The sequence below is a fragment of the Lissotriton vulgaris genome, chromosome 10 (assembly GCF_964263255.1).
Source record: "Lissotriton vulgaris chromosome 10, aLisVul1.2, whole genome shotgun sequence".
In the NCBI taxonomy this organism is placed as follows: domain Eukaryota; kingdom Metazoa; phylum Chordata; class Amphibia; order Caudata; family Salamandridae; genus Lissotriton; species Lissotriton vulgaris.
This window is the reverse complement of record NC_141698.1, coordinates 953,573,132-953,589,598: the sequence shown is the minus strand read 5'-3', so window position 1 is coordinate 953,589,598 and position 16,467 is coordinate 953,573,132. Positions and strand designations below refer to the sequence as shown.

The following is a 16,467-nucleotide window of genomic DNA, read 5'->3' as shown; positions in this document are numbered from 1 at the left end:
TGCCGTTGGCATGAACTTTGGATTTGCAACGATCCCTTGCAACCTCAAGTCACATTTTGACCGCTAGTGACTTAATCGCACTATTTTTGCATTTAATCTATATCTTGACTTCTACTGACTGGCCTTTTGTTGTCTTGGTCTCATTTTGCTCAGATACATATTATCTATTTTTCTAAACCTGTCTGGAGTCTTTTTGTGGAGTATTCATTGAGTCACTGTGTGTGTGTGTGTGTGTGTGTGTGTGTGTGTGTGTGTGTGTGTGTGTGTGTGTGTGTGTGTGTGTGTGTGTGTGTGTGTGTGTGTGCGTTGAACAAATACTTCACACATTGTCTCTTTAGCTATGCCTAACTGCTCTGTGCCAAGCTGTCAGTGGGTGAGCACAGGTTATCATTTTGTGTGTATCTAGCTTACCTTGACTAGAATGGTGGTTCCTGTCTGTCCAGGGTGCATACCTCTGCCAAACAGATAATGTTTAACATTCAGTGAGCAGCGAGGTGCTCAGATCAGATTTATTTGGCATACCAACTTTTCTGTTTTTCGTGATTTTGCCCTACATTCTTCTTTCCTTATTCAAACAATTGCTGCACATCTGACTCACTTCTAATCCATTTTGACATCCATGCAGGACAGAAACTGGTATTAGTTTTTCGACCTCTAAGAAGATCAAGGGGAGAAATGTTGGAGGTGTGGTGTGGTACAACCACAACATGCTATACAAAGCTTTTATACCATCAAGATTGCCGCTTGTAACCTGTACAATAATCTATATATATAATAACGAAAGTATGTCTGTTTGTCCTTTATGCATTACTACTCCATTCATCCAATCGGGATGAAACTTTGGGAAGTTGTTGAGTCCGGCGAAGGTTTCTGGCAAAAAAAAAGAAAAATGTGTTAAATATCGGCCCACCGGTCCCCCAGGGCCCGCATAATCTTTCCAAAACTGTACGTTTACAGTTTCCGGTGCGACTCGCTTTTGTAATGACCATCAACAAAGCACAAGGACAATCGCTGTAAGTGTGTGGACTAGATTTAGAGAATCCGTGCTTCTCACATGGACAACTGTATGTGGCCAGCTCACGCGACGGAAAACCTTCTGATTTATTCGTGTACGCACCAGACGGAAAAACAAAAAATACCGTGTATCCACAAGCTCGCGAATAAATAAACAGAATTAAAACAACACTTTAAAATGATTTCCATATTAAAATGAATAAGTTTCATTGAAAATGACACAATGTAAATTAAATGTTATCATAACAAGTTTCCTTAAATTTCCTTTCTTCTGAGATCGCAGCAACGCGCGGCGGATAAGCTAGTGGTATATATGGATCAACAACTGTGTTTCGAAAGACGGCGACCGGGAAACAGCAGAGGAGGGATTCCGTACTCCTGAACATCGCGAATGTGAAAACGCACCCGTTTCCATAGCGTCTTAGCAGGTGGATCCCCTCCCAGTACAGCCTAATACATACCCGTATTAATCTCGAATTCTTGAAATCTTTACCTACCCTATTGGGCGTTACACAGAAGCAGGATTAATTTCTTGCTCCTTACTTAAACCTGATGAACCATTCCAGTAAATTAGTATATCTAAGGATATGACCACGCAGTGAACGCTACTACGAGTACCAGACTAATCTCAACCTACTTAACCCGAGTTGAGCCTCAAGCCCTGAAGAGTCGTGTTGACTCACCGAAGCACGACGAAACACGTGTCGGCTAACTGTGACTGTTCTTCAAGTCTGGACACATTAAATCATCGTCTTACTATAACAAGAAAAATACCCAAGAATCTGCTTCTGTCTGTTTATTTGCTTTTGTCAACTGTACTAAGTCTAATATACCCTATTGTAGTTGCGAGAGCTCAGCTGTGTATATGTTGTTAAGTCATTGACTTTCTTAGACGGTTAAGGGCTTTTTTCCGTCTGCTCTTCACGCACTACTCATCTACTTATTTACACCACACACTGTAACGTTCAATTTGAGGCAGAGCGCCCCTAGTATCTGAAATCTCAAAAAACCCCTGGACATTTTGGAATGTCCAAGGGAGTTGGTGGAGAGAATCGATGACGCCTCTTTAAGCCTCCAATCTGGTGTTCTACTCGTCTCCTCCTTTCCGGATGAGGTCACACGCTTGGTTATGTGACTCCTACTAATCTCTCTTCTTTGTTGTGCACACGTCACGAAGGAAGCCATTTTTCGTTACCATAGTAACAGGTCTTCTGTGGAAATTCAACGCAGATCCTCTGTTGTGGTCTCAAGTTTACACAGCGCATCTGTTTTTTTGGAATTGTTATAGTCAGCTGAGGAACAATAACACACGATTTTTTCCTTCAGTGAGATTTACACGCTGCTCGTGTGTATGTTATTAAAAACGTCATTAGTATCCTGGACTTGCCTGCATATCACTCCACGTTTCCTGTTGTGCAGTCACTCAACTTTTGGACAATTTCAGCCAAGAAGTCCTCGGGTGAGTTATCGCTCACCGGAGCTATACTCATTTGTTTTTTTTTATACTTCTGTTCCAGTTTGGTATCTCGATGTACAATGTGCGCTGCTGTGTGTGGGTTGTGCTTAATGGGTTGTTCCATCCATTTTTGGGGCCTTGTTTCCTTTTGTGTATTTTTGGTCAGTGGTTGTCATTTGCTGTACCCTAAATTCCTAAGGCAACGTCTTGCCCTACGGTGTACCCTTATTTAGGTGTGGGTGTGTGGCCAGTCAATGCCATATCTTGAAACTAGGGTGATGTTGTACCTTATGGGGTACCCTGTATATCTTTATATAGGGGACGTTGTAGTTTTGGTCTCACAGGGTGGGTATCCTGTGTTTCACTCTGCTTGTGCAGTTAGGGTGTTTGTGTCTTATTAATTCCCCATCCATGTACTTAGGGTTAGTACTTATGGTGTACCCTTACTTAGGGGAAGTTGTGGGGTTGTGGTGCCAGTCAGTGCCTACATTTTGTTTCCTAGGGTCTTGTTGTTTCCCTTTGGAGAAGTTACGTTGCGCACTTTTAACGTGGTGTACCCTTTTATTAGGGGAGGTTGTCTGCATGTAACTATTTTGCTCCAAAGTTTCAAAGATTAGTTTTCTTTGTGTACCCTTTTCTGGGGAAGGTGGTGTGCATTGTCAGCGCCGCCATTTAGTGATGTTATCTTGAACAATTCCTACATTGTTCAATGGTGTATCCTTGTGTTAGGGGAGGTTGTGTGTGTTGGTCTAAGTTGCATCACACTATGTGGGTAGTCGGGTGCGTTGTCAGCGCTACCTCTTGGTGTAGTTCCGCCACTTTTGCTTGTGTGTGTGTGTGGATACTGTGTATTTTGTTCCAGGGGCGTTAGTTTCATCTGGTGTACCCTTTCCTGGGGAGTTGTTTTCTTCCACAGTTTAAAGGTTGCCTTTCTATGTGTACCCTTTAAGGGGAGGTTGCTACTGCACGTCATGCACTAGTCTCTTTTGCAAGGCATTCCTTTTTCTGTGTAGGTTGCTAGTTCATCTTATTGTGCTTATTTCCATCTGCACTCATTTTGTCATTCAGTTGTTACACCCGTCTTGATTTGCCAGGATTGCTACCTTGTTTTATTAAGGAGGGTGGATGGGCATGTTATGTAATTTGGATTCTTGTGTTTTGTCTAATCATGACCATTTGTGCATCTTATGTTTATCTTTCTACATGCCTCTTTTTATTGTCCTTTGTTTCTGCTTTCACGCTTGAGTCCCTTGCTTTTCAATTTGTCTCTTTGACTAGCTCTTGTGTCTACAGTCTCCTCTGAATCCTTCTGCTCCGTCTTGACTTCTTACTTGCTGTTGTTTGTTAACGGAAGAGGATGTGTGGTAAATGGTTCTATGTATTTTCCCTCTCTACCACTTTATCAGAATGTCCTGTGACATCATGGAATGTTAGTCTGCCTCCCTGTGTTGAGATTGTCAGTTGGTCATCTGAGGCTGAGGAGCTGGTAGCTCTCTCCTGGTGGGGTTTTCTCCTTGTAACTTCCTATCCAGTAACCTGCCACCTAACTACCTGTCAATAAAGAGGGATCTTCTACTACACCTGGACTACGCATCCTTGTTTGTGTACCACATAAAGCAAATAAACAAGAACACAATATTTTGGGGTGCGCATCACTGTAGTCTTCATCCAAACTGCATAATGTGCACCAGTGGTGCTATATGTAAAATCTGACTACTACTACTTCAACTTCACAACATTGGGACATCAATTTCAAATAGAACACATCACTGCTATGTATACCTGTGCACCCACCTGCATACTGTAATCTGATGTGTGTTTCACTGCTACGGCTGCACTAAATAGTAATAAAGATTATAACAGAGACTGCTTATGAGTTTTCCCCAAAATAAATCCTTCAGCAGACTTATGTACACAGTTATTTAGAGTGTGCATCGCTTTTAAAGGACATGCATAACATAAGTGCTGGCAAGAATGCACTATACTTTAGTGAGCGTATCATCACTGATAGACCTTTCATCTGCTATGGTGGCTGCAAGGTAAAATTGCAAAATTGAAGTTGTGCAGATCAGCACAATAGTCTGCAGTGCTTTACAAATCAGTGCAGTGGTATGCAATTGCAGCACAATTGCAACCACACCTAGAATAAAAGCTTTAAAAAAAATGACTGTGCTGACCAATATGTGTGTTGTACACAGTTTGAGCAACCCCGCTTTTGATCATTAAACAAATATCCTTGCCGACAATACTGATGAAAATGCAGATGCTGCGCCAATCAGCACGTAAGCCTGCCTCTGTAGAAAAGACATCACCTGCAACTTCACAGATAAAACCAGTCCAAGATGTCTGTCATGAACCACAACATAAGCACAGTCCCACTATGAATTGGCTGCTGGGACATCTAACCCAACATGTTCTGCATCACGTTCCAAGCTTAGGAACTGGAATCTTGGCAGAGGCACGGAGGTGTCCCACAACAGATCACTTGGAAACGCAAATCTGGTTAAACAGAACCTCCTCCACACTTCAATTTAATCATCAGGGACATCAGCTTCCTCATCACACTCTCCTTGCAAAAGATTGGCTGGCTTCTGTAGAGGAAAATAAATGGCACAGGAAGGAGGCAGCCAGCGTTTAAATTAACATTCACGGCACAAAAAACAATTTGGATCTCACTGCAGACACCGGGAAGAAGAAGCAAGCCATCACTGCACCTCTGGATGGGGATGTGGATCCTAAACGAGAGATAGCAGGCATCCAGCTTCTTGGGTAAACTTGTGAAGATACTCATTGCACATGAAGTGGGTTACACCGTGTAGCTCAAATCGTCGCCATCAATTTAGTATTAATTCAATCAACCAATACATTCTTTATTTGGTTCAGGTCTTTGAGCCATAAAAGTACAGAATAAAATCGTGACAAAAATATATTAAAAATAGCACAGTGCATATCAGAGCAGATTTTAAAGCGCAAATACAAACTCTTAAGCAGACTAAATTTCCAATGCAGACATTGATTTTCATGCCCGCACTGCAACTTTCAAAAACAGCTTAACACAGTTAATATTATCTTCATCTTCTAATCGGAGAAATGCCTCATTAGATTCTCTGCAATTGCTAAAATGACGGATCTTAATCAATGGAAAAAGAAAACACTTAGTGTATGCAAGGTGAAATCTACAAAAGAATAAAAAGTGCAGCATTGATTGCCCGGATACCCCATCACAGGGACAAGGACAGGTGTCTAGGTTGGCTTGGAAGCCTAATGGAAAGTTCAATGAATATTTTATGGTGCCTTCGCTCAGGCGAAACAATAAACTGCGTTCCCAATCACTCGTACTACCAGTCAAATAATTTTGTGGTGAGCCAACTCGTCCCTGATTCCTATGAAGGTAGTTCGATACTCTTGTATTTGCTGTCCCCCTTTTTATTCTCTCTTCCTGCACATATTCATACCAGCGTGCCTGTAGTATTTCAAACCGTAGAACAGAGGAGGTAGGTTTATTACTAGCAGCGACGGCTCGTGGAGGGAGTTACGGTGGGGCAGGGGGGCGGGGAGGGGGAGGGGCAGGGCGGAGGTTGCTAAAAACTGGCATATGGATAATTGCAGGTAAGTAAACAATTTAATTAATAAAACGAATTTCGTAGCTCGCACTGCATTGCATTTTGCGATGCAAGGCGCACTACGAAATTCGTTTTATTAATTAAATTGTTTACTTACCTGCAATTATCCATATGCCGGTTTTTAGCAACCTCCACCCTGCCCCTCCCCCTCCCCACCCTCCTGCCCCACCGTAACTCCCTCCACGAGCCGTCGCTGATTACTAGCTGAAGAATTACACGGTAACAGAGGGCGAACACGCAGGGACCCTTCTATGCCACCACCACCGTTCAGTTACTTTTCTATTGCCAGCACCATCACCTCTACATTCTATGAACACCTACATCATAAAATTATATGGGCACTTACATCATACACTATAACCCAGAATGCTCAATTCTGAGAGTACAATCTCCAATCAACATAAACCGCATTACAACTTCTTTAACCCCTCCCCTGCTGATGAATGAACCGCTCCGTCATCAGCCGCGGTGGCGCTGTGCTGATGACGGAGCGGTTCCGTCATGGCCCGCCCGATGCCCCTGCGCGGCGCGAATTCCGTGCCTGCGCTGAGCGTTCTATTGAGCGGGCGGGGCCATGACGGAACCGCTCCGTCATAAGCACAGCGCAACGGACGCTGGTGACGGAGCGGTTCCGTCACCAGCATGCGCCCGCCGCATTTCCGCCCCGCCCCCTTAGCACTGCGGCGGAATAGCCGCCGCAGTAAAGGGGTTAAGATTAGGTTGCTGATGTGCAGCACACTAAGCAACCCTGCAGGTGCAGTTCAGTTCATAAGTCTTTATTTCGATAATAAAATCATAAAAGACAGAAGTATCAAGGACATAGAGAGATAAAAACCGTCATTACATTGCAGGTGCATTAAGTCAAATACGCACTTCTCTTTACAATGAACATGTCATATTGTTTTTTATCCTGTTTCATCAGTAGCTGGAAGTAAAGCATTCTGTGGGGAATGAAAAACAACTAGGAAAAACAGGCAGAGTTGCAAACAATGGAAAAGGCGCTTTACACACACTTTTAGCGAGCTTTTCAACAGCCATTATCGCACAGTGAAAACATTCCTGAGAACATTAATTATAAGTATGCAGGAAGCCTGCGAACATGAATTAATTAGATTTAGTATTTAACGAGATATTTTGGATCTCAATATCAGAGATTAGATGTTCGCTGTGTTAAAAAAGAATGCCTATTCAAAAGAAAGAAAACACTGAAAGGCACAGAAAGCAAGCAGCTGATATTCTTGTTGCTCGGCACCCGTGGGTTCCTTTCTATGCATAAATTTAACTCCGCTAATATTGACTACATATCAAGCTGATATGACCCAGATGAAAAAAATAATACATACATATCTACAAATTTAGCATTACAAAAAATGGACTGTCCCTCAGGGAACTCTTTTCAACGAGCAAGGAAATGTTGGCACTTACCTGCACAAGGGAACTTTATTCAAAATGAAACATGTTCCTCCATTTTTGCAATATCCTTTTGGGCATACTGTGAAAAAAGATACGCCAAATAAATTCTATTACGGAAACCAAAGGATTAGTGTGCATTGAAATTAATGTTATTTATAGGATATAAAAACAGAAAATTGTTTTCTAAATCAAGCGAAACTTTGAAGTAGAAATCTTTGCAAAGATGACCAAGAGGCAAAGGTTGAGCAAATGAAACCTCACGATGCTGTAAACTATATATGTTAAGATGTATAATTGATTATATTTTAGTGGTAATTCACTGTTAAATCACAAAAATGTGTGGCATCCAAGCGTCTACAAGATAATATGGTGATGCTTTTCCACAGCAATGCTTGTGATGCGTTTAATGCTATTGTGCATATAATACAATAATAATTAATGTTAAGTTTGATCCCTCATACCGGTTTGGGAAATCTGTAGCTGTCCACATTTAACAGGCAATGTATGGCGATGATAACGACAATTCTCTTACTAGTATGTCTACATTAATGCAATGCATCATATGTGATCAGTTTCGAGCAAGTGTGCACCTGCATCTTTTTTCGAATAGCTCACGAGCTTCTATTTAAAAGCCTCAGGGTCGAGAAGCTGATCACTGCAGACCATCAGAACTCATGTGAAACTAGGGTCAGAGTTTATCATCGAGAAGCCTACAGACGAGGTACCCGAGCTGTAAGCAACAGTAGAGAGGCAGAATAACGCATGCAGGATCAAGTAAATCAGAGGGAAGTTAAAGTATCAAATAGTGTGGACCAAATAGGGAGATGTGAAGGGTTTTACATTAGAAGTACGAATGGCAAGTACATGACAGAGCCTGGTGCAGCAGTGACTGGGAGGTTTCCCATTTGATCAAGAGCACTCATGGCACAGACATATGTATGTACCTGGGGGGCAGATTTACAATTACTGAAGCATCCCTGCATATCGGCAGGGCGCACCAGTAATTCTGCGTCGCAGCTCCGCCACCCTTGATGTGCCGCATTTACAATGCGGCGCACCATGGGGCAAAAACGGCATAGATGCGTCACGCATCTGTGCCGTAAAAGCGGCGTATTGCTGGAGTTGCGTCGCAAGCGCGACGTAGCTCCAGCAATGATCAGAAAGGCCCTATATGCACAATGCTGCGTCAATCCTTACACCTGCTTCAGGCAGGCGCAGGGTTTTGACGCAGCATGGGTCCAAAAGTGACTAAGTGAAATCTTGTAGATTTCACTCAGCCACTTTTGGGAGGCGTTCCTGCGCCGGAACGCCTCCCCCTGCGATGGTACGCCTCTTCTGGCGCAGGGCTTTACAACGTGACGCATCTGGGAGATGCGTCACATTGTAAATACCGCGCACCATGGCGCATCTTTTGCGCCGCCGGTGCGTCACAAAAGTGACGGAACAGCGGCGTAAAATCGGCGCAAGGGGCTTGTAAATCTGCCCCCTGGTCCTCAATCTTGAAGAGTTTGCTCAGACCATGCCACCCCTCTCCAACCACCAGAGAGCAGGGGAAAACAAAGGGCGTCCCCACCACGGAAAGTCCTGGAACAGCTTGCAGTAGAGAAGCATTTCACACAGAGACGTTTTAAGGCATGGGCAAAGTGGGATCTGGCCCAGGGCTCCAGTCTTGCAAGAATGATTTTTTAAACAGATTGTTGTAAATAGCGTTTTTGTATCAATTATTTTTAATGTATGAGAGTCTATCACAGACATGTTGCGGACAAAATGTGTTTATCTTTCATGCAACCTCAATACAAAAAGTTTCTTTTAGATGACTACAGGACCTCACATATGAGAAATGGGAGGATGAGAGGCTGTGTTACAATACTGAAAACACTCATCACAGCCCTGAATATCAGATGTACACACATCTAGAATTAGACCAAAGAGGGCATGAAAGAGCTGAAATTGGATCATAAATTCAAAGCTATTCGAACAGGGGCTCCTAAAACACATTTGGCCTAGGGCCCCCAAAATCCTTAAAACGTCCCTGATTTCACATGTTAGGACAGGCCTGGAAATAGCATAGCCGTCTCGACTGACTAATGTAATCAGAAAATAAAGAAATGCAATGGGTACAAGAGTGGCTTCCGGTCAGTCCGCTTCATCCACTGGACTGCAGAAGAATCATGCATGCTTTGGTTCTCCACATGAAATAGGTCAAAGCACTTCAGCCACTGACTCTATTGCACTGTGAGTGCTGCCATTTTGAGTAATCAAATGTGCACACCTGCCCACAAATTAGAGTGGTTTAGTGCCAGAAATTAATTTGAGCCTTTCAAAATGTTTTTCACCGTTTTTTTTAAGGCTACATCAGTTCCCTACACAGTCCTACTGGCCGTTCTCTTACTGCGCTGTAACTTGCATTTCATGGCCTCCCAAATGGCCACTGCTTCCCAAATGAGAGATCTTCTTGAATTGGTATTGTATGTACTTTATCTTTGTTTTAGGGTTCCAAAAAGGCCACCAGATTTAGAAGCAAAAGAGAAGCCAAGCAATCTTGAAACCGTAAAACAAAGATACAGTATTCACAATGCCATTCCAAGATGCAGTGGCGTCACTGGGGTTGGTGTCACCCGGTGCGGGTAACTCATGGTGTCACCCCCTCACGACTTACCGCATGGACTACCTCTGTCGGAAATGTACGGTGCTAGGTACTGTCTTACTCCCTCTAGCTCCCTCTCTCTGTCTAGCTCCCTCTCTCTGTCTTACTCCCTCTAGCTCCCTCTGTCTCCCTCTCTCTTTGTCTTACTCCCTCTAGCTCCCTCCCTCTCTGCCTTACGCCCTCTAGCTCCCTCTCTCTCTGTCTTACTCCCTCTAGCTCCCTCTCTCTGTCTTGCTCCCTCTAGCTCCCTCTCTCCCTCTCTTACTCCTTCTAGCTCCCTCTCTCTCTGTCTTACTCCCTCTTGCTCCCTCTCTCTCTGTCTTACTCCCTCTAGCTCCCTCTCTCTGTCTTACTCTCTCTAGCTCCCACTCTCTCTCTTACTCCCTCTAGCTCCCGCTCTCTCTCTTACTCCCTCTAGCTCCCTCTCTCTCTCTTACTCCCTCTAGCTCCCTCTCTCTCTGTCTTGCTCCCTCTAGCTCCCTCTCTCTGCCTTACTCCCTCTAGCTTCCTCTCTCTCTGTCTTACTCCCTCTAGCCCCCTCTTTCTTACTCCCTCTAGCTCCCTCTCTCTCTTACTCCCTCTAGCCCCCCCCTCTCTCTGTCTTGCTCCCTATAGCTTCCTCTCTCTCTGTCTTATTCCCTCTAGCTCCCTCTCTCTTACTCCCTCTAGCTCCCTCTCTGTCTTGCTCCCTCTAGCTCCCTCTCTATCTGTCTTGCTCCGCCTAGCTCCCTCTCTCTCTGTCTTACTCCCTCTAGCTCCCTCTCTCTCCGGTTTGGTCCCTCTAGCTCCCTCTCTCTGTCTTGCTCCCTCTAGCTCCCTCTCTCTCTCTTACTCCCTCTAGCTCCCTCTCTCTCTGTCTTGCTCGCTCTAGCTCCCTGTAGCTCCCTCTCTCTCTATCTTACTCCCTCTAGCTCCCTCTCTCTGTCTAGCTCCCTCTCTCGATGTCTTATTCTCTCTAGCTCCCTCTCTCTCTGTCTTACTCCCTCTAGCTCCCTCTCTCTGTCTAGCTCCCTCTAGCTCCCTCTCTCTTGCTCCCTGTAGCTCCCTCTGTCCCCCTCTCTCTCGGTCTTACTCCCTCTAGCTCCCTCTCTCTCTGTCGTACTCCCTCTAGCTCCTCGCTCTGTCTTCCACCCTCTAGCTCCCTCTCTCTCTCTTACTCCCTCTAGCTCCCTCTCTCTCTGTCTTACTCCCTTTCGCTCCCTCTCTCTCTCTCTTACTCCCTCTAGCTCCCTCTCTCTGTCTAGCTCCCTCTCTGTCTTGCTCCCTCTAGCCCCCTCTGACTCCCTCTCTCTCTGTCTTACTCCCTCTAGCTCCCTCTCTCTGTCTAGCTCCCTCTAGCTCCCTCTCTCTCTGTCTTACTCCCTCTAGCTCCCTCTCTCTGTCTAGCTCCCTCGAGCTCCCTCTCTCTCTGTCTTACTCCCTCTGTCTCTGTCTAGCTCCCTCTCTCTCTGTCTTACTCCCTCTAGCTCCCTCTGTCTCCCTCTCTCTCTGTCTTACTCCCTCTAGCTCCCTCTCTCTCTGTCTTACTCCCTCTAGCGCCCTCTCTCTCTGTCTTGCTCCCTCTACCTCCATCTCTCTTATTCCCTCTAGCTCCCTCTCTCTCTGTCTTGCTCCCTCTCTCTCTGTCTTGCTCCCTCTAGCTCCCTCTCTCTCTATCATACTCCCTCTAGCTCCCTCTCTCTGTCTAGCTCCCTCTCTCTCTCTCTGTCTTACTTCCTCTAGCTACCTCTGTCTCCCTCTCTCTGTCTTACTCCCTCTAGCTCCCTCTCTCTCTGTCTTTCTCACTCTCTCTGTCTTTCTCACTCTAACTCTCTCTCTCTGTCTTCTTACCCCCTCTAGCTCCCTCTCTCTCGCACATTAAACCCCGGGGGGGGGGGGGAAGGGGGCAGGACCCCCCCCCCTTTTACACTCTCTGCCGCTTTCATGTGGTTTCTCTTTTAAAGCTTTTCAAGATGCAAAAAGAAATCTGTGTACAAGGCACCAGCGAGTTTGTAGACGTGAGAATGTTACGATATGTAACAGCTAAAGTAAAAGCTAATTTCCAAGCGGTTAATACCCCCCCCCCCCTCCCCGGCCCCCCCTCTTTAGCACTGTGTCTTTTTCCATATAAGTGGCGGGGGCCCCTCATTACTACACTTTTCAAACTTTATCTAATGAACATTTTAATTCGAATAGGTGAGAAAATATCTCGGTTCGCTTTTGTTTTTAAAGCGGATCGAGTCTCTCCGAGGCCTTCGGGTGCGGTGCAGGGGGTGCCATGTACAGAGGCCTGCCCTGCTGGGGGGACGGGGGCGCAACCAGATGGTGTCACCCCCATGTGAGGGTGTCACCCGGTGCGGTCCGCACCCCCCGCACCCCCCTAGTGACGCCACTGCCAAGATGGCCACAATGTGCTATGCCACCTTAAAATGGCACTGTGCATACCCACCAAATCCAGAGGTGTCTCACTAGGCCTGCCTACCTGACCTGCACTTCACTGAAGCAGCACACGCCCTCTCTGCCCTCACTGTAAATCATATTGGAAATGTTCAAAATGGTCGCTTGAAAGGACATTGCAAAATACCTCTCATCAGAGCCATGTTCCTTCTAGTAAGTTTGAGTTTTTCCCTCCAAGACTGCATAGACATCTTTTGTGGTGACTGAAGACAGAGGTCTACCTGCCCTCCATTTGCCCACTGTATAAAAATCCTTGCAGTGCTTGTCAGAAAAAGTCAGCTAAATCCCTTAAGGAGGATTTTTCCCCATCTCTTTCCTCTACCAAGAGAAGGCTGATCTCCCAAAATATGTCTATTGTTCAACGGAAATTTCGAACTGCTAGCTGACCATCAAAGGAATTAACTTGGACTACCTGAGGCTTGCTCAGGGATATATGTTCCCTCTCAAAGTGCATAAACTAACTGGATCCCAGTTTAGAATCCAATAATTTATAGGAAATAACGCATCCATTGCCTTCACTCACCTGCCAATCCAAAGTTACTATTTGGGCATACTTTTCCCAAAGTGTAGAAAAAAAACTTTTGTTAAAGATTTTACACTTCACATAAAAAAGATATTTCATTTTTGATTTCCAATAGAATTATAAGGCCTTAGCAGCCACAATAAATTACCTCTGGATCCCACCTGCAACAGGCTAAGACAACAGTGTTCCTGGTTTAGCGTGCATATTTATAAAAACACGTATTATGAGCATGATATGCATAAATGCCAAATTTTGAGCAATGCAAAGAAACAAATCACTCTAGACAAAATTTTACTCAAATCTTTTGGACAATCTGTACTCACATATAATACTGTTTGCACTTGCTCATATGAGAAGAAAGAAATCAAAATTACATTTAAAAGTGCTCAAATACCAACTGGCGTCAAGAAGCTGTAAGCTATAAAAAAAAACACCTAGAAGCTAGTGATTAGAATCATTCAGAGGGAAACAACATCTGTCTACAGAGAGAAAAGCATTTTAGAGCCTTTCTGAAGGACAAATGATTTTCAATAAAATTTGGATGTCGTACAAGGGTATTCCAAAGTTTGGCCGTGGCTACAGAGAAGGATATTCCTTCCCATCTCGCCTTCAAAACGTAGGTGTAACTACCAATGTATTCTTAGAAGAGGGTAGTAGCCTTTCTGGTAACCACCACTGAAAGTGGGCTTTAATAGCACGAGGTCGTGAGCTATGCAATGCCTTATGTGCAAAGCACAAACCTTTAAAGAGGACTCACTTATTGATGGACAATCAGCAGAGCTTGACAAGTTCAACAGCAACTGATTGATGCTTGGGGGTTTAAAAGGAGTTTCGTTCCTGCAATCTGTGCAGTTTGCAGTTTCTTGATGGAGAACCTCTTGCTTTCAAACACAAGGCATTATAAAAATCGATCCTGGACATAATTAGCTCCATGACTACATGTTTGCTCTCAGCTTGTGGAATATAGAGTCAAGTCAAAGGAGATTCGGTTAGTCACTATGACCCCAGAATTGTTTTTTGAAGCATTCACTGGTAAGGGAAGACTTCCCAATGCCTCGAGCCAACAATTTCTGTTCCAAATCGATGATTGACTTCTGAAGATGATCACCACTGTCTTCTCAGCATTTGACTTAAGGCAGTGTTCCCTCATCCAGGCTAAAATTGCTTTCATACAATTATTGAAGTTGATATCCCTTGGAGATAGATCCTCCGACATGGATACAATGATTTCTGTATCGTCAGCTTAGGAAAAGACCTGGAGATCAAAGAATCTAATATGTTTGACTAATGGGGAGATGTATAGATTGAATAATGGAGGTCTTAGGGAGAAGCCCTTTGGGATCACACAAGGAAGGGGGGACTTGAGCTTAACATTATTCACTATTTAGTCCCTATCTGTTAGAAATATGGATCTCTAGTATGCAGTGGCTTACACCCCGTCCAAGTAGGGACACTTCCTTCTAGTCACGATAAGGGAGTTACACACCCAAATAGCCCCAGCTTAGCCACTTGGTAGCTTGGCGTGAGCATTCAGGCTTATCTCAGAGTCAATGTGTAAAGTATTTGTACATAATTCACAATTACACTGAGTGAAAACATTACAAATAGACTCCATAAAAGTGTTAAAAAGAGTAATTATCTAAAACAAACAAGACCAAAACAAAAAAAATCCAACTTACACAACTCAAAATGTATAAAAGATTTCAAGCAATTCTCTCCATAAAACTCTATGAATATAGTGATTTTCCACAAAGTACCTAAAATGCGTAAAAATCCTCAAAGCAAAACAGTTTTAGAGGAGGGCAGTGTGGAAAAATCAGTGATGCGTTGATTTCTGAGTCCTTGGGGAGGTGAAGCGTAATTTCTGCTGCATGCAAGAGAAGTGTTGCATCGCATCCGGACTGTAGGGGACGCAATGCATTGATTTCAAGATTGTTCTGGTTTGCAGGTGATGCGTTGGAAAAACATGGCGCACACGTATGAAGCACGGAAATCCAGATTCACTGGAGGTCAATGCACCGGTGGAAAACTGGATCTTCACAGATTTCTTCAGCTGTGGTCCCACAGTGCATCGATATCTTCAGCTGCACAGCAGTGCCTGCAACAGAGTGCTGAGGCAATTTCTTCGCACGGGAAAAACAGATGCTGGAATGTGTTAATTTTGATGGTTTCAAACAGGTCCTTAAAGCAGAAACAACATCCAAGGGTCCCAAACTGGATGTGGCACCACAAACAAGGTCAAAACTCTCAGTAGTAGATTTCAGGGATGCTACAAATTAAGTCTTTGAGGGCCCTGAGCTTACAACAGGAGGCAAGCACACAAGCCCTTGGAGAAACTTCACATGCAGTATACAAAGCACAATCTAGTCCTTTTCCTCTCCAGAGCAGAAGCAACAACTCCAGGCCAGCCCAAAAAAGCAAGACACAGCAAAGGGCAGTACCCTTACTCACAACTCTTCAGCTCTTCTCCTTGACAGAGGTTTCTCTTGATCCAGAACTGGTCTAAGTCTGGGGTTTTAGGTCCAAGTCTTATACCCCTTTGAAGTAGGCATTATTCAAAGAATTGTCTTTGTAGGGCACAAGTTCTTGTTCTGCATGGTCTTGGCTCCAGACACACACCAGGGGGGCGGAGGCAGCATTGTGAAAGACCAGGCACAACCCTATTCATGTGCAGGTGACAGCTCCTCCCATCATTCTAGCTTAGCGATGGGCGATCAGAATATACGGGGCACACCTCAACTCCCATTGTGTGACTGTTTAGAGTGCATGCACAAACAGCACCCTGTCAGTCTAAACCAGACGTTGATTCCACAGGCCGGCAGAAGTAGCAGATGGTTAAGCAACAAAATGTAAACTACGAAAGAGTAACTGTGGGTCTACTTCAGAGAAAATCTATGTGGTCTGTGTGTGTCTCAATAAATGGTGTTCAGCATTTGTATTAACAGGCATACAACGTGATGCTTCACAGTGTGAAAGAATATCCATCAGTTACTCAAACTGTACCGCCCTTCTCATCATTTGGACCATTTCACAGAGTGGGGAGTCCATGTTGTTGCCACTTCACCAGAGATGGGTAGTGAGGTGATTTGACTAAGTGTGTGTTAGGACTCGGGCGATTAACAGCTAGTGTGTTTTGGTAACTGAAAGCAGTGCATGAAACAATTCAGTGAATGAAAAGAAAAAGTGCTCTATAAAATTGGAGAGTGAACGTAAACGACACTTTATTCAATAACCGTACACTTCCAATCTTTAAAAACAATGTGAGTGCAAAGAATAAGTAGGTTTAACAAATAGCTACTGACTAGATGTTTCTGGTCGACATGTTTCTGCAGATTGACTGATCCATAAAGGTATC

At 44.3% G+C, this 16,467-nt stretch overlaps 1 protein-coding gene across 1 annotated transcript in view; it reads right to left on the bottom strand.

Moving 5' to 3' along the window:
• Positions 1-16,467, bottom strand: part of MALRD1 (MAM and LDL receptor class A domain containing 1) — a 2,333,045-nt gene that overhangs the window by 387,581 nt on the left and 1,928,997 nt on the right. The window contains exon 32 of the mRNA XM_086939858.1: positions 7,519-7,585. Within this exon, the coding sequence (XP_086795984.1) occupies positions 7,519-7,585 (67 nt within the window). The remainder of the gene's footprint in view (positions 1-7,518; positions 7,586-16,467) is intronic.